Source organism: Phocoena phocoena, chromosome 17 (assembly GCF_963924675.1).
Source record: "Phocoena phocoena chromosome 17, mPhoPho1.1, whole genome shotgun sequence".
Lineage (NCBI taxonomy): Eukaryota > Metazoa > Chordata > Mammalia > Artiodactyla > Phocoenidae > Phocoena > Phocoena phocoena.
In genome coordinates this window covers 8,183,338-8,201,535 of record NC_089235.1, presented here as the reverse complement: position 1 = coordinate 8,201,535, position 18,198 = coordinate 8,183,338, and the positions used below count along the sequence as shown (strand labels likewise).

At 41.6% G+C, this 18,198-nt stretch overlaps 1 protein-coding gene across 1 annotated transcript in view; it reads right to left on the bottom strand.

The window, feature by feature from the left end:
• Positions 1-18,198, bottom strand: part of CHD7 (chromodomain helicase DNA binding protein 7) — a 119,626-nt gene that overhangs the window by 51,326 nt on the left and 50,102 nt on the right. The window contains exons 3-6 of the mRNA XM_065895739.1: positions 15,081-15,222; positions 9,908-10,045; positions 8,564-8,629; positions 2,435-2,490 (exon numbers count right to left, since the gene is read on the bottom strand). Of these exons, the coding sequence (XP_065751811.1) occupies positions 2,435-2,490; positions 8,564-8,629; positions 9,908-10,045; positions 15,081-15,222 (402 nt within the window). The remainder of the gene's footprint in view (positions 1-2,434; positions 2,491-8,563; positions 8,630-9,907; positions 10,046-15,080; positions 15,223-18,198) is intronic.

The window sequence follows — 18,198 nt, the reverse complement described above, 5'->3', positions numbered from 1 at the left end:
AGCACTTCTGATATACCCTAGGATTAACAAATAAGAAAATATATTACGGAAAATAGGAGCCAGGTTTCTCATAGTCGAAAAAAATGGAGTTATTAATATTGGAAGGGGAAAGAATAGAATGAACCCTGTGGTATTGAAATAAAATTGGAAGTATCACTATAAAGGCACTGGTTCTCCTTGTTGGTAGGGAGGTAGGTAGAGAGACGTGCATGTGTGTATATATAACAAACATATATGTCTGTGGAACATATGTAGGTATACATGTCATACATACATACATACATATCAAATATACACATGCACGTGCATGCCCTTCCAAGCCCCATCCACTGAGAGGTCTGGAAGCAATGACCCCCCAGCAGCAATGAGCACATCTAGTACCCAAATCTTGGTTTCTAAATGCCCTTCTCCAGTAAAAAACAACCAAGGCTCCTTAGAGAAACGATCGGTTCCAGGACTTAAATAGGGAAGATGCAAATGGGTTAGGAACATCCTCTGGTGCCAGAAAGTAAGGAAGAGCTCGAAGAAGGATGGGGACAAGACAAAAGGAAGGGAGGAGACAGCCTGCAGGGGCTCCCACCGGCCAGATCTGGGATAATGTGAGCAAAGTAAGTAACGGTAGGACGGTAAGGAACTATGACGCACTGCATGAAAGAAGACTCCGCAAGTCCACACAGCTATAAATAAGCAGATAGGTAAGAAGGTAAAGCTCTTCCTAACAGCAGACGCCCGACCCGTAAATTCAGCAGGAACAATGGAATTGTTAAATCACCACTTAGCGACTGTCGTGTGTAATAGTCTCAAAGCATCTTTCCACAGGATACTCTTTAATTATAAGAAGAAAACCAGGAATTCTTTGCACTGGTTTTGCAATTTTTCTGTAAATCTCAAATCATGTCAAAATGAAAGGTTAAGAAAAACTTTTAATTTTATGGAAACGTTAACTTCCCTTAGATCTCGATAACATCAGAGAGGAAAGCTACTTCTGAGCACTGCTTTGCCTCATCTCACGTGACCGATGGCAGACAGGTGGCTCGCCTCCCCTGGCTGGCGGCAGTGGCACCCGGGCAGGGAGCCCGGGCCCAGCTCTGGGGCTGTGCGCAGGCGACTTGAGATGGTTCCCACAGACCGAGCGCCTCACCTCCCACAGCCACACGCTGACCGGGACGGGTGCCTGTCTCGCGGTGCCACTTCCTGGCAATCGATACTTAAAACTTCTGTGCTTTGAGTGTGATTTGATCAACCGGCCAGAGAACTCTCTGTCTCTCCAGCTTACTTCGTTTTCTCCTCCTTATCTGGTCTTTCCACTCTCCTTATAAGACTATCTGAAACCACGCCATGTGCATAACTTGCACGTGTGTAAACTCATCGTGCTCTGAGTATATAGAACGATGACAGCGTCTAATGTTTACTGAGCATTTTTCATTTCACTGAATTCTTACAATAACACTGGTAAGAGACTCCTTCTCTTACCATCTTTTTACCTGGTAAAAGGTTTTGCCCGCAAACGTCAGAAATGCATCCGCTAATTAACCCAGTGCCAACTGCAACAGGGGGGAATGACGGAAACCACGAGGCCTGATGCTTTTATTTTCGAGGGTAGGGTAAATTTTCTTAAGCTGTTCTGACAGCTCCCCAAAGCCTCTCTTTAACCCTAGAATTTATTAATATGGTACTTGAGTTCCTTGCCTCAAAAAGCTTAAAGTACATTTAAAAAGTTTACAGCACATTTCACTTGTATGTTATCAATAAATACTTTTGTCCTTGTTCTGTGATTGTTATTTGACCTCCTCAGCAGGGTGACTATTGATGCTTCCAACGAGGTTGCCTCGTCAGAGTGTGCCTGGCCCTAGTATCCAGCTTCCATCTACAATCAGAACAACTCACGGTGGTTTTTCATGCAGTTTTCTTAAGAGTTATGCAATTCAAATTCACTAGACAAAAATTAGAAATGAAAACGGAGCAACAAAATCATAGCTCACTGCATTTCAGAACACGAGTGATGTCACGATTTCCCAGAGCCTCTGCCTGAGAGCAGAGTTCTCATCTCGGGTGCCAAGCATCCCGATGAAATACGAAGGCAGGGAGCCCCGCAGAGCAAAATTCATTCTCAGAGTCAGGCAGGTATTATAATACTTTCCTCACTTTTCTGTTACTGCATGAGCTTTCATCCCCTCTAAAAAGAACGTCTTGGTTATACACAAAAGCTAGTCAGCCTGTACACCAATTACACATTTTGCAGAAAAATAAAGTTCGTAAACTATCAAAGATAGAAAAGTTAGTAGGCAACGGCCTAGATGGCACTGAATAAACCACACCAGAATTTCCCCGTTGCCAATTTAAAAAAAAAAACTTCCTGATTACCTTTTAAAATTTGGTACATTGAAAATATATTCCTCCATGGAAAAAAAAAAAGAAATCACAATGTACTTACAAGTTTTTGTATTTCACGTAGAACTCCTCAACTTCTACCTCTTCTCCAGATTCCTTCTGCAACAGAGGAAAATTTCAGGCATGCACTTGAAACCATCTACTAGAATGTTCCAAAGGCATGATTTACTCCCGTGTGGGCACAAACAGGCATCGCGGAAGCGGCACAGGGCGCTCGCTCCTGGAAGGATGAGCATCTGGTGAGCTGCTGGGAGGCCAGAGGGATGAGGGCGGACCACGCGCGCTACCCGATGGGCTCCGGCTTCTCAGACGTGCATGGCTTTAGCTCGTCCCTAACCACATGCAGCTTCATTCACAACAGCCTGACCCCAAATGTGGCTTTCTGCCAAACCCACAGGGCTAAGTAGACGCCAAGTGTACCATTTTCTCAGGCAGCAGCCAATTAGCCACTGCTCTCCTGAATGCCATATGGATTATTTTTGGCCGCCTCATGGCAACTTTACATGGTGGGTTTTGTAATGTTTTAAAATATTTAAAAGACATTTATTCCTCCATATAGTTAATAACGCTAAACAAGAAACCATCTAAAACTAAACCTTGTTCCGAGGCTGTAATTTCAGTGCATCACTATTCACAGTTTCAGTTTGACTCAATGGTACAATTAAAATCTCTCAGACAAGATGTCACATACGCACAGCAGCCAAATAAAATTAACACTCCAAATACGACACCGAGGTGAGGTTAAAATCGTGACCCATCAGCCAAGTCAAGGGTGCAGTGGCGGGATTATCTCGAACGTCTCCCCTGATCCTGCCTATTGTAATGTCTGCAGAAGACACTGCACATATAATATTTTAAGCATCTCTTTCAATATTTTTTTTCCTCTTGGTTGTAGGCTGTTAAACAAGTTGTAATAGGTAATGTTCTTTTGGAACATTTGATCAGATAAATCAGGGATGTAAAAAAATCAACACCACTTACAGATGTCTAGAGATTGCTTTTACACTCTTACAAGAGTACCTGCCTTGAGGGTCACATTTGGCTGCTAAACTGCCTCAGAGGTGCCGCAAAGAAAATTAAGGCAAGTCAGAACGCAGCAGAGGGCGAACAAAGGAGCAGAGACTTCTCACTGGGTGACAGACTGGCACCAGATCTGCTCAAAGAGCCTAGGATCAGCCTCAATCCCCAATCTTCGAACTACTGTCAAAGACTGTGAACTTAAAACTTGTCTTCAAAACTATCCCACGTTATCAGTTAAACCTAAATTTTAAGCAGTTTTTCCATCTGCCTAGAGATCACCAGTAAGAAGACAGGATATTCAGGAGAGGGGTCGAGACCCATTAATATCTGATCCTGCCCTAATGGATCTATAAACGGTCATCACCCTAAAGCAGCTTCTTAAATCAACGTGTTCAGAAAACCATCTGTATCCCCAGATTTTCTTTTTTTAAATTAATTTTTATTAGAGTATAGTTGATTTACAGTGTTGTGGCATGTCCCAGACTTTCAGGTGTCCAAAATGAAAAGAAATGTTTGCTGGGTGCCCTCAAGAGCAGGGATATAAGCCTGCAATTACTGTATAGGTAAATTCTGGTCGATTCAAGTAACAATCCATCCCAAACTCGCCTTACATTTTTCTAGCCCTTAACATTACTCCGTTCCACTCCCACATTTCAGCAACCATTTCAAGACACAGTATCTTTGCACAGAACTGGAGATCACAGTAGAAAGGCAAAGATAAGACTGTGGTCAGCCAAGGAGAATGGGGAACCAGGGTGAGGCTAGATCTTGTGATGCTTCTCATAGTGTATCGTGAAATTCAAACCTCGAGTGGAATTCAAACGTCTGGTCTACTGTTTTTGCTTTTTTGATGTTAACTATATTTCTTTCAGTTCTGAAAGAGTTTTTCAAAATTACTTATCTTTGAGGTAGTAAAAAGACACGCTTTATCCTTTCTATGTTCTGTTATCTCCTGATTTCCTTCTTCCGGATCTTTCCTCCCGTACTGTCCCCTTTCCATCTCGTTCCAAGTGGCCTCACTGTCTGTAACTTCTAAGTGGGCCTCAAAGCACACAGATCAACTCTTGAACAAAGGGGCAGTTTTCATTCTGTCTCGATTCTGCTCCAGAAAGTTCCGACTCTTAACGCCATCAGCTGCCTGTCCCTGACTCTCGTGAACACCCATTTTCTCATCACGATCAGCTATGCCTCTGGGGGTGTGCTGTGGAGATCTCAACAAGAGAGTCTCAGGCTGTCTGGGAGGAGGTGATCAGGTTCTGAGACCTCATTTAGTAGCACCTGGAGCTTGTAGGGAACTGTCCCAGGACCTATTTCTCTTGGATGTCCCAAATTAGAACCCTGTGCTTTGTTTAACTGACCACACATACTGGATCAGCTTCTTGCTCCCAGAGCTGTAAGTAGAGAGCTGTAATAGAGCCGTTTTGCCCTTCATTTCATATAAATATTATCATGCTGGCCTCTTCTGCTTTACTTAGGGCAAAACAATTAACAAAAGTGTGTGCATTCATAAGCTCTCAGGAGCATCATTTTAATTACACACTGAACGGCAGTCGGTTTGACCAGACTCTCTTGACAGTTGAAAACAGCCCCAGCCTCTACCGCCCATGCCCCAGTGTTCCGAAGCCTTTCCATAACGGGCATGTCCGATGCATAACTGAGTCAAGGCACTATTTCTGCAGGTGTGTGTGTGCGTGCGTGCACACACACACACACACACACACACACACCACTCAGATTTATTTCTAGGACAGTTACCGTTAAATTTGAGAGTCCTCTAAAGTAATTTTATGTGCTCGATAGACTAGTTTTGAGAAATGTGTATATCGTTTCATTCATTAGACTCCTAAAGCAGTCTGTCAAAATCCTTACTATTCACATGAAATAGAAAGTTCCAAACACATTGAGCCATACTTGTTCCACTGTTCACATGAAACAGAAACCTTGACCAGGCACTAAATCAACTCTTCTGGTCACCTGGATTCTAAAACAGCCGTTCAGCAAATGATAATCCTATCATACCTGAAAGAACGAGTGACCTTTCCCAAGCATCCTACTACTAAATTAAGCAGTCACACTGGGGAAACGAAGCTAAACCGTAGTGTGAAAAGGCAGAAATTTTGTTAAACAATGCACAAAAGAATGAGAAAGCACCTTGAGAAAGGTAACAATAAAGCAAAGGTATGAATCCATTCCTACTTCTGGCCCAACCTGCTGTATATTCTACCAGAGATGCCAAATCATAGTTCATTTAGAAAGAAAATAGGACATAATAATACAGAATCCACTTTCAAAACTATTTTTGACCTTCTGGTACAAAAAGGATTTGAACTGTTTTCCCCCAAAGACAGATGGCTCAAAGCAGAAGGGGCTACATGATGACCAAATGTGGAAAAGAAGAAAATTAACCTTTATACAACCCAAAAGTCCATTCTTAAATCTACCTCGAAATTCAAATACAAGTACCACCTATGTCTCTTGCACTGGGTCTCACGCACATTGATTTGGGTTTAGAACAACATAAGTGCCTGAGCCATCCCTATATAACACGAGGTGCGGAGTTAGGGAGGTTCTGCCGGATGAGTTCTGTGAGTTTGCACGACTCCACCATAATGGCTGATGCTTCTCAGGCTACAGTGATGAGGTCAGCTGATTGCAAAACCCGTTAACTGTCCCCACTACGTGTCGGCACCATGCTGGGGAGGCTCTGAGCCCTTAACCGGTTTCCACAGTGCTGCCAGGGGGAGACAAAGGCACCGTCTCACAGCCATGTCTTCCATTATTCATGGTAATAGGAAACAGACCAGCAGGCATAGCTAGAATCCGGGGGAAAAAATCTCAAATTTCCTTTTGCTTCTACCTGCTACACTTTCCTCCAATATTACTGAAGCTGATAACTAAAGTAACTATTTGGAGAACATGAGCAGTTTAAAAAGTTAGCACCTGCTAACGTTTACAACCTTCTAATGGTTTTCTTTGGCCCTTTATGAAATGCCACTAATCTACAAGCAATTCAATGGGCTCCATAACCTCTTTCTTGTTGCAAATCATACCTCAAGGCATAGCTCTCCTTCCAGAGGAAATTTCCCAGTAATTTTCTCCATCCTAAAATTCACCTACTCAACAAATACTCTACCCTCAAGTACAGTTACCGTGATTTTTAATCTCCTGTGTTAAGAGAAGCCTGGTCGTCTGTAAATGGCAGCAATACCTACTCCTCAACTGCGGGTACCTATCTTTAAAGGGCTGGAAAGAAAAAACAAAAAAATGCCCTCCGGTGGGCAAAACAGAAAGAAAAAGTGATGCCCTACATCATGCATAGCCTAAGCAGCTCTGAATAACAGAGCTAATTATAATCTGCAACCCCCAAACCTGCTGGGTATGCCTGCTGAAGCAGTATCGCTTGAATGAAAATTATTATATCCCATCCGAACCACGTGCGATTTATTCAAACAAGCCACTTCAATCCGCTGAAGGGGATTATTCTTTAAAGGACATCAAGCCTTCAAATTCTGCCATATATCTACAATTCACAAGTGAACAGTTCTAGAGTCATTAGAAGGACACAAATGCAACCTTTCCAATTAGTTAAATAGTGCTCATTTCTGCTTGAACGGGTGGGAAATTTGGTTGAGATTTTATGTTCATCAGAGAGGAAATCCTCAGGTTCAAAGAGCTACCAGATAGACACCCCATACACTCCCACTACCTCCACTCATTATGAAAATACCTTGACATGTTGTTCTTGATTATTTTTGTTTGAACCAGAGTTTTATCTTCTGACAAAAATCTATACTTTGAATAACACAACACAAAAAGCAGAGAGTATTGGAGCAAAGGTAAAGAGAAGTTTACGGCTGGTGCAATACCATTTTCAAGGATCTCTAGATAGTATCTGAATAGTAAACATTTCCTGTTTGATAAACCCAGAAGCTCACTTTAAATCTCATAATTCCTACATTCCTCATCTCTCTCCCTGGAAATTACACTTCGTATACACTTTACATCTTTTAAAAAAAAAGCTTATTTTACATGTCAAAACAATGAGGTTGTCTTCCACACACCTTGAAAGCAATAAAAAGTAACAACTCTGCCTTTGACAATGATTCAAGCTAGAAGACAGACACCTATGTCTAAAGGAGACCATTTTCTAGAGACACCAAACACGGTTTGCTGGAATACGTGAATGCATCTGGATGCCTATGTGCTTCTTCAAGTGTTTTCTCAAACTGGGCAAGAAGGGAAATGGGGGGGATGAAATGGGGAGTCTCCATCAGTAAAAGAAGATGCAGTGTTCCTGGAATTTGTTGTCACAGAGTGTATGTGCCCCTCAGTGACATGGGCACCAGGCTAGTGACAGGTACTTAGGGCTTACCTTCGCGGATCAACATGAATTCCAAATAATTTGGAAGGATAAGTCACATTATCTTCAAAAATTACACTGAAAATAGTTCTGTATTTCACTTCTGCACTAACAAAAGAATACTAATATTTCAAATGCATATGAAAAGTATGAGAAAACACCTACTTGCTAACATGATAAAGAGATCTTCCGGGGGGTGGGGGGCTGGGGTAGGGACCTCCCTAAGAGAGATGAGAGATAGATTCATGGTCATGATTTTTCGGAAATAATATTTATGAAAAAGGCAGCCTACAACTCTAGGAGTCCTAATGTATTTCTTTTGAGACGTTTGAGTTCTTGCCTACTCTAAACGGGGTAATAAAGCACTGATTGTTTGCTACATTTTAATTTCATTTTGGGCTGAACATCCCAAAGATTGATATTGGACTAATAAATCAGACAGGATTAGAAACATCACCAGAAGTTTCATTTTCAACAGTGAAATTTTTTTTTTTTTTTTTTTTTTTGCGGTACGCGGGCCTCTCACTATTGTGGCCTCTCCCGTTGCAGAGCACAGGCTCCGGACGTGCAGGCTCAGCGGCCATGGCTCACGGGCCCAGCCGCTCCACGGCATGTGGGATCTTCCCGGACTGGGGCACGAACCCGTGTCCCCTGCACCGGCAGGCGGACTCTCAACCACTGCGCCACCAGGGAAGCCCAACAGTGAAATTTTTAAAGAAAATTATAAAGCAAAAAAATAATTTAAGAGTCACACACACACCACAGGTTTTGATAGCTCTACACGGTGCTTACCTGTTTTTTTACTGAACGACTACTCATAATTTTTTCTACCACTGGACCGTCTGCATCAACAGATTCCTAAAACATAAAGTGGAATGAATGAATCCAAACAGAAAGTATTTCATTCTAAGCTGTAAAAGCAAGAAATCATTCCCTTTTGCACCTCCTTCCATACCCTTTAAATTCATACCCTTTAAATCACTGGGTACGATCACCAGTGGGGAATATGACTGAAAAGAACAAAAATCTCCCTTGCAGAAAGGCAAAAGGAAGAGCTTGTTTATTACTTCCTGATTATGTGGTTTAATTGCGTGGACTAGCACGGGTCCCTAAAGCCAAGGAGTGTTCAGAAATTCCAGCTGCCAAGAGAAAATGACCTCTGCGTGACAGCAAAAACCTAACTTTTCCTCGTCTGGACCCATGGGGTTAATATACTCATCATTCTGTTATTGTAGGCAACTTTTTATCTATGGAGGTCACATAAAACGCTATATAACAACAGAGCGCCAATTACCAAATAAAATACAAAACTGTGTTTAATATATCTTTCAATGGGTTACCAGTTTGTTAACTAAAGCACAGCAACAGTAAGAAGAGGGCTTTTGTTGGGGGGCGGGGAAGATCTTCACAATAATCAATCCTCCATTACTACCCATACTTTATACAAACTCTTTTATCCATCACTTACATGGCACAGAGAATAAAGTAGGCCCTGCTGGGTACTACAAGGCAATAATTTCATAAAGGGGCTCTTACAGTGCCAAGCAGCAGGAGACAAGCTTGAGTGGTTTATTAAAGTCCCAGAAGCTACAGCACTGAACTCTCGGAGGTAAATTCAGCCTCCTTGCATCCTAGGTCTGCCTCATCCTCAACGAAGACCATTAATTCTCCAAAATTGTGTCAAATTACATATCACAGGCTTGTACAAAAATAAATCCCAGTGAACGGGGCTTTTTAAAAGACACTCCTAAAGGACTAATTTCCCATAGCGTGTTCACCAACACGAGATGAATGTTCCCAGCTCAAAGTCCGACGCTTCTACTGAACTTCTCAGATTCCAGCTATAAAATTTCCAGCCCATCTTTTGATTTTTTTTTTAATTTTAATTTTTTTTTTGCGGTACGTGGGCCTCTCACTGTGGTGGCCTCTCCCGTTGCGGAGCACAGGCTCCGGACGCGCAGGCTCAGCGGCCATGGCTCACGGGCCCAGCCGCTCTGCGGCATGTGGGATCCTCCCGGACCGGGGCACGAACCCGCGTCCCCCGTATCGGCAGGCGGACTCTCAACCACTGCGCCACCAGGGAAGCCCTCCAGCCCATCTTTTGAAATGCACACGAGAACTGCACAGGCCACTCACCTGCGGCTCCGACTGCGAGGTTGTGGAGGGCGAGTCTCTCCCAGCAGCGTCTGCGTCATCGGCCTCCTCGTCGGAGATCTTGAACTCCAAGTCCTCGGTGTACCGCTTTCTCTTCACCTGCCTGCTGGACCGTCTCTTCTAAAACGAAAACCCACAGCCTGGGTTTAGAAAGCTGCTGCTCTCCCCCTTCTCAGAATGGCACGGTACATTTATAAAATAATAATAATCGTAAAGAAAAGCTGGTGACTTTAACCCTGCAAATCACAGAAGATATCACAGTGGCAACAAATATAATGGAAATGGGGGCAATCTGAAGCCAGGTGCCTCGGCCAGCGATGGCCCTGCCACTCCCGGGTACGTGACCTTTAACTGGGACATGGAAGTAACGATACATCTTCCTCCTCGTTCAGCCGGTGAGTTGCTCAAACGTGAAGGCAATACTGAAGCCGGGTGATGGATATGTAGGGGTTCGTTATACTATTCTAGTTCTGTAGGTTTTAAAAATTTTCCCCACAAGAAAAAGTCAAAAAAAGTGAAGGCATGAGAAGATAATTTGTGAATAATAAAGTTCTAGATAACTATTGTTACAGTAGTATCCAAGGTTCTAAAACTATCTCAGAGACCCAGTTAAATAGAAAGTTTGTATTTTCATCTTGGTCCTGAAAGAAAGAGTCTGAACATTTTTAAAGAGCTGAAGGATTGAACGGCAGAATTTATAATGAGTGACTAGGAAAAGGAATTAAAACAATTTTTTTTACTGCACTGATGAAAATGTGAAGGACTGTTACTAGCTAGTATTAATAGGATTATTGGCAAAATGGGCCCTCTCCCACCCAGTGGTCAAAATAGAACGCAGTACACCTTTGCAGGACAGTGTGGTCAAAACGTAAAACACGCCCATCCCCCTTCCCAGCAAGCACACGTCTAGTAAGCTACATGACGCATCTGGATAACATCTAGCAGATAAATGGTTAAGTAAAAAGAAAAGCAAGTCAAGTGACAATAGCTAGCTTATAATTCTAAGATTACAAAAATACCTTGTGTATCTATTTGTATGCGTGGGCGATAAATATATAAACTCCAGAGAAACATACTGTAAATCCTGTTTACTTCCCTACACGCAGTGAATACTTGCGAAAAAATGAATGTTTTCAATAACAGAAAAAAAATCTGAAAAGACACAACAAACTGTTAATAGCTATTAATTCTGGAGAGTGAAATGAATGGAGCAGAAAAAAGGATTTTGTACTTTTTGTTCAAAACAATTCTAGATGGCTTGACCTTTTTGATATAGAAATAGTTTTGTCAGTTAATTAAAAACAGACAGAAATAACCTTCTCATTAATATGTGTATGTGATGACATCTCAGATAACTCTAAAATGACACGTGTAAATTTTAAAACCCTGTTCAATTACAACTCACGGGTGAGTTGGCAAAGCACATGGAAGAAATAAAAAGAATACTGAGAAAAGTAACACTGATACTAACTGTTCTCTAAGAATTATGAAATAAACCCTTCTGAAGAGCCTTTCGAATTTTAAAGTTGGGATAGTAGGGCAGAGAGAGGCAAATCACCCTGCCGTGCAGACCTCAGGAGGGACGGGCATGGGTCCTACGGGGCACAAGTCAGGACCAACAAGCCCCCGTACCATGTCTCAAAGAATGGGAACCACTCAATTTTACTGTATTAAGTTTGTGCTCGCCCTGCTCTCAAAGGGGATGTGAGACAGCTCACGTTACGACTGTGTATAATAGGACCGTCAGATGGGTCATTCGAGGCTGTGAACTCAGCCCTACAGCCAGGGCTGCAGAGGCGCGATGTACCCCTCTGCCGGGAGGTATCTGGTGTGTGTGGGGGGCGGGTAACATCTTATTAACAGAATTCCTAGCGGCTCAGACGAGAGGGAGCGGTGATGTGGGCCAAAGGCTCCACCTCTGACCCTTCTCTCTTCTCCAGCCCCGCACAGAATAACCAGTTCCACGTGGAGGTGACACCCAGGCCTGCGGGGGTCCTACCACCGTCCATCTTGCCCCACGTCACCAGGGGCAGTTTGACCTCGGGGGTCCAGGAGCTGAGTGCCCACGTTAGAATGAGGCCAGGCTCTCACTGCGTGACCCTGGACGAGTTCCTTTAGGGACCTCAGCTTCCTGGTCTGTAGACTAGGGGTAATGATAGTAGCTGCCTCATCTGTATACTGTGAAGATCTATGAGAATTCATTGAAAGCACTTAAAACAGCGCACTTAAAGGGACATGTTAATGCCAAATGCAATTAGTAGGATTACAGTCATCAGTAACTAGCTCCACCTTTCCAAGGGAAAATCAGAAAGCAATGAGGCTCTGAAGCCGGGCTACGTCATACGGCTTCCCTCCTCTTTTCCCAAAGCTGATCTGGAATAGCTCCGCCTCTTCTGCTTACTTCAGCATCGCCTGCTTCTGGCTGTCAGTTTCTTTAAGATATAAAAGCCTATTATCAGGAACAACATTTTAATTTGGTGAAATTTAGTATCGTATCTGTATTTCTTTTGATATATCAATTTAGCTAAATGGAAATGGATGAATCTACAGTTTCACCTTTCTGTCATTACTTTAAGGAAAATGTGCTACTAATGACACATCTGTGATGTTTCATCAGGTTTCCATGGTTGGGGCCACACTGCCCTAGTATTCTTCCAGCACAAGTAACTAAACATCCTTGGACAGAGTCTAAGCTTGGACAGAGTCTAAGACAAATCTACTTTACACTAAATCCCACTCTGATATTAAAGTTCCAGTACAATAAAAGCAGAGACTTCTGTTTATTTTTCTAATAGAAATGTGCATATTGGTGAATATAATGTTTATAACGGAAGTTTCCCCTCATATCAACTTTGTGTTATAAATCTATGCAACAGTGATAGGGTTAGTAATAGTGGACACAAGGTCACTTCATAAGAGTAAAAGAAACCCCAAAATACAATTAGAACTCAACTTGCTGAAAGTTTTAAATGTTATATGGCTTCTCTGCCTTCTAAATAATAATTGATCTTAAGTTCATTTATTTTGGATATCAAGGTTCCTTTCCCAATTTCCCAACATAAGATAAAATTATTTATCACATAATAGGCTTCTTTATGGTCTGTTAAAACTATTGTTATTTGAAACATTTGGGGGAATCAAAATAAAATATAAGAACTGTACTGAAACCAACTGCATTGAAAGCTCAAAACTTTTGAATTAACACTACAATAACAGGTCAACTTGTTAAACTTGGATTGTTTTCGAAAAGTTTCATATAGTTAAAACAGGTAGGCTGAAGAACAAATTTAAATGCGTTACCACAATCTCACTGTTGTAGTACTTTGTGACACAAACTTTTCAGTTTGTTAAAAGAAAAAAGAAAAAAAAAAAAGACATGGCATTTACTAAAGTTTAAACAAGTTGATCATAAAACTCAAGAACTTTAAGCCCTTTACGCGTGTGCTACAGGAAGAAATACAACAAACAAGCAGTCAGCGTCACTTCCTGTGTTGCTGTGATACAGAAGAGACACTGAGAAACATGGACCTGTGTGTTTACTGATATTAGCTGTCTGACCCGTGACAGTTCGGCACCAGCCAATTAGAAAGGATGCACGGATGTTCATTTGCATTGATTAGCATTTTTCTATAACTGAGATGCAGAAGGAAAAAAAAACACCACTAGTATTTCATAAAGTCCATTTTGAGTCTGTGTTAATGCAAACAGACTTGTAAAAAACAGCAGTGTTTGTGAAAGAACAACAGAATTTTCTTGACTTGTGTGACAGTCTTCTTAGTATTGTCCAAATACTACTGCACAAAGGTCTTAGTTTAAGCAAAAGCAATTCAGGGGAAAAAAAAAACACCTGTGGGCATAAGGAATAAATTCAAAATAATTAAAAATACTTCAGTTTAAAACCCCCTGAACAATTTTTTAAAAGATAGCTACTTACCTTCCCAATATCTTTTCACTGATATGGAAAGTTAGAGGAAATTACAAGATTAACTCTAACTGCCAGAGTTTATCACTATGTTAGTTATAGAACCAAACCAAACTGAAACACATTCATTTACACACACACACACACACACACACACTCTCTCTCTCTCTCTCTCTCTCTCTCCCCGCCCTTTCAGGTCCTCTAAGGTTACGTCGTTCTGTGAAGTTATAGATATCAGGGAGTTCTAGTTAAACACACACACACACACACGCACGCACGCACACACACAAAATCTATCTGAAATTCTTTAGCACAGAGCTGTATATTGCAAGTACTTTGTTTCTAACTTTTAAGCAAATCAGTAGGTACAGGGAGAAGTACTGAGAGTGCACCAAACTATTAGAAAAGGTCAAGCCCGCTTCCAGGGGCTGCTTGCTTTTCTAGCAGGATCCTCAGTAACTGCTCCTTGATAACTTAGATGTCATTCACAGAAGCCACATTCCCAGCCATCCCAGAGGACCAAGCTGGCATGCTTCCAGGGAACGTAACAAGGAAATAATGTTTAACGGTCACGTGTAGGGGTCCCTTACTTACTGTCCAATCAGCGAAGGCAGTGTGCTTTACGCACAAGAACCTAAATTCCTGATGTTTATTTCAGGGCCAGTTTTTTTGACTGATTCCTATAAAAGTCTCCGAAAGCCAGGAGACTCTAACACTGGAAATTTGTGCGGGGCTGCTGTCCAGAAAGTCACTAACTTGTTCAGAAACTTTAGTGTTACACAAATACATCTCGACTCTGACCGTCAGATGTCAGAAACCTGAAGACGAGCTACAGATTACACTGGGACTTTCTGTTCTGCAAAATAAAAGAATTGACAAGGAACCAAACTTAGCAGAAAATCAGAAATGTGGGTGAAGCTTTAAATGGACCAACATATTAAGGCTATGTTAACACTAACATAAACATCAAAAGATACATGTACAGAAATAAATGAAGAGTCTCAGTTTTATTTATCACAGAGTCAAAGATGGCAAAACCAAGAAGTCAGGAGTTTATTTAATTCTGGGTTGGCCCCCCAGCTCTCATCACTATGGATATAATGTTCCAGGCGACAATAAAGCCATCTCTACGGCAGCTCTATAACAAAGCCAGGGAGGTCCAGTGCACTCGATATGCAGCTAAAGTTACCCACGCTAAACAACCACAGCTCGGGATCAGAATAATGGTATTACCTGAACACCTGGGTCCTCGTCTTCTTCAGGAGGAGGAGATGATGGGGGTGTTTTGTCTAAGTCTGAATTCTCAGAACCTTCTGTTTTTCCCTTGTTGGCCTTTTTCTTCAAAGCACTTGCTTCTGAATCAGGTTTCTTATTACTAGAATTCAAAGTGGATCACTTAGTGTTCACTTTTTAACAAGGTTTTTCGTACGCCCCACGCCTTATATTTCCCACGTCAATATCCCTAAAGTATCGATAACAATTGATAAATCAATGCATGTGGGCCATCGAGAGTTAAATAGTACTCTCAATTAAGTTTTTACAGCAAAACCCCATACTGATGACCTTCAGCAGATATCTGACCTAATGAAAAACTGCATGCAAAAACTCCTAATACCACACAGAATACATCTGTTCATCTAGACAACGCACGATCCCTGCCAATACACCAAGCCATAATGAAAAATTGAATTAAGAAATCATTTTGCTATCAACTTTTTAAGGTACCAGAAGATGGTTTTTAAAACTGTCAAGGAAAACTAGAACACAATGATCATTTCTTCTGTCTCTTGCAGATAGTTTTAAATACTCCTGTTTAAGTCCTTTTCTTGACACCACTTTTATAACACTGATACATTTTTATCCAATTTATAACCTTTCAAAACATAAGAAGATATATAGCAATTCCTCTTCTACATAAATTTATTTAACGCTGTATCCTTAAGTAAAAATCAGCTTTATTTTGGTGCTAGACATTTTTTTTTTTGAGGTAGTCACGATGGCCTTTTTTTCAAAAGCTGGGTCTCCAAAATACAGAAATATAGCAAAGTGACCCCAGCAATTCAAGTGCGCGTTCCACAGTATGTTTCCATCAAACGTTAACAGGATTTGAATGTTACGTAAGTCAAAAGACAAGTGAACTGTAAGAAAAAATTTTTTTAATTTAAGTTTACTATCACCTTTAGAACCTTTATTTGCCATTCTTTTAGAATGCACACTTGGTGCTGCCTTCCATACCAATTTCCAAAACCCAGCCCCAAGGGTTTTCTAATATTGATTATTACCATTTACTATCCAACATTTCAAATAATCCAACCTCAGTAATAATTATTTTTACTATTTCAAGAAAGCCTAAAATTCTAATAAATTTTGAAAACAAAAGATACATTTCGAAAAGCTTTGAAAAGTTTATTTAAGTTTGTAAATTCCTAGAAAAGTATGCTGTCAGAATGCATTAAACAGTATTTTTTTTCAATCCCAACAACTACAAAAGGAAAAGAGGCCAAGATACCGATATGCTTTTATTTAAGTAAAGCATGTCATGTAAAATGTTTCAAAAGTACTTAGTATAATTACACACCTAAAAGGCATTTTTGTAATGAATAAATACAATATTTGATAAACTAGTCATTTTCAAATACTCAGAGCTTGTTTTTATTTTGTTCTGTTAATATCTGAGCCTAGTAAATGGCCACATAAGGAAAAAACTTACGACAATTCAGATTACAGCAAGCAGCAGTTAGGTTTAAAGAGTTCTTTTTAATTTACAAATAAATAAATAAAAGGAGTGTCCTAAAAACTTTAAGCCCCCAAAAGATCCACAGAAAGCATATTTTTTAAATTAAAAAAAAAAATCCATACAACAGTTCTTCATCCAACTGTCCTAGTGTTTACGCTACACATGGACAGAAGTCTCCCCTACTATGAGGCTCCATTTCCAGCATTTATTTCCGCTCTAACTGCCACAAATTATACAATACTACAGCTGAACGCTGGGCCCCTTTCCTTTCATCTGCACGCCAAGAGCAATCAGATTACCCTGGTAACCAGCGGTCACATGACCAGCACCTGCTCTTTTGGCTGGATGCCACTGACTAAAGCCATCTGCTTCCCTCAATCAGCTTTCAAACATTCTCAACACCTGCGCTGCAGTGTTTTGTGGTTTCTTTTATCAAATCAGTGCAAAACTGCTTCCAAAACTTTACATATTTCTCAAATTTGTTTAAATCAGAGGTAGGCCTGTCACGGAGCTGAACCACTGCCAGGTAAAGAAAGCTGGCAGCAGGTCCTTCCCCAGTGCCCTCTCCACGCCACAGTGAAGGACACAATTTGATTTAGTGGGGTTCCTGCACCAGGGGTAAACTGTCCTACGGGAGAAAAAGGCTTACTGCCTCGGAGCCCGCCAGAGCCCAGGTCTGAGGAGACGTCAATCTACTGGAGGAGAGAAGTGCTAATGATGTTCCGTCTGTCCCAAGGATGCACTCTGTGGAACCTCCAAGAACGTGCAAAGTCAGACAGGACCTCTCCAAATGCCCGGACAAAATGCCTGTAGCCAAGGGAAGCAACCACCCCAGTTCTGATGACTGGAGGATTTCTAAACTCAGTGGACCTTGAGCTATTCATGCTGCCCCGAGACATCGAAGCATTTCCTTGCTAACATCTTCTCGTGACATCAACGTACAAATCAAAAACACACCAAGCAGTCAAAAAAGCTACAAAGTCTTCAATGTTCACCCCAAGACATTACAATCAAAGACAAGATGAAGTTATTTACATCAGATTGCCTTTGCCACTATTTTGCAATAAGCTCATTTGGATTTTCAACTGTTATATTAAAACTGCTTTGCCCCAAAAGAGCTAAAGCCAGAATTTTTTTTTTTTTTTTTAGCCAACGAGGAGCACTGATTTCAGACAGCCCTCAGTTCAAGTTCCAACTCTGTCATTTATAACCTGCCTGTCTGTGACTCTGGATACGTCATTTCTTTTCCCTGAGTCTCAGTTTTCTCATCCATAAAATGAGGTGAGTAATTACATTTTGCTCCAAGCTTCGACCTTTCCAAGCACCTGGCACACTCGACTGGGAGCTGTTCTCTGACTGCGGCTCAGACCCACGGGCGGAATCAACTGCGGAGACTTAGGGACGGGACCCTCTGCGTCGTGACCACATCACCTAGGCCACGTGAAGAGAAGGAACGGCCTTTATCAACAGTCTCAACACCCGCCCAGAGGCCACTCGCCTCTATACCCCTGGCCCCTGCTTTAGTTCAGACGCGTATCATGTCCCACCCCGACCGTCACAACGGCCTCCCCGCCTCGTCCCCGTCACCAGCCAGGGGCAGGGCCACCCGCCATC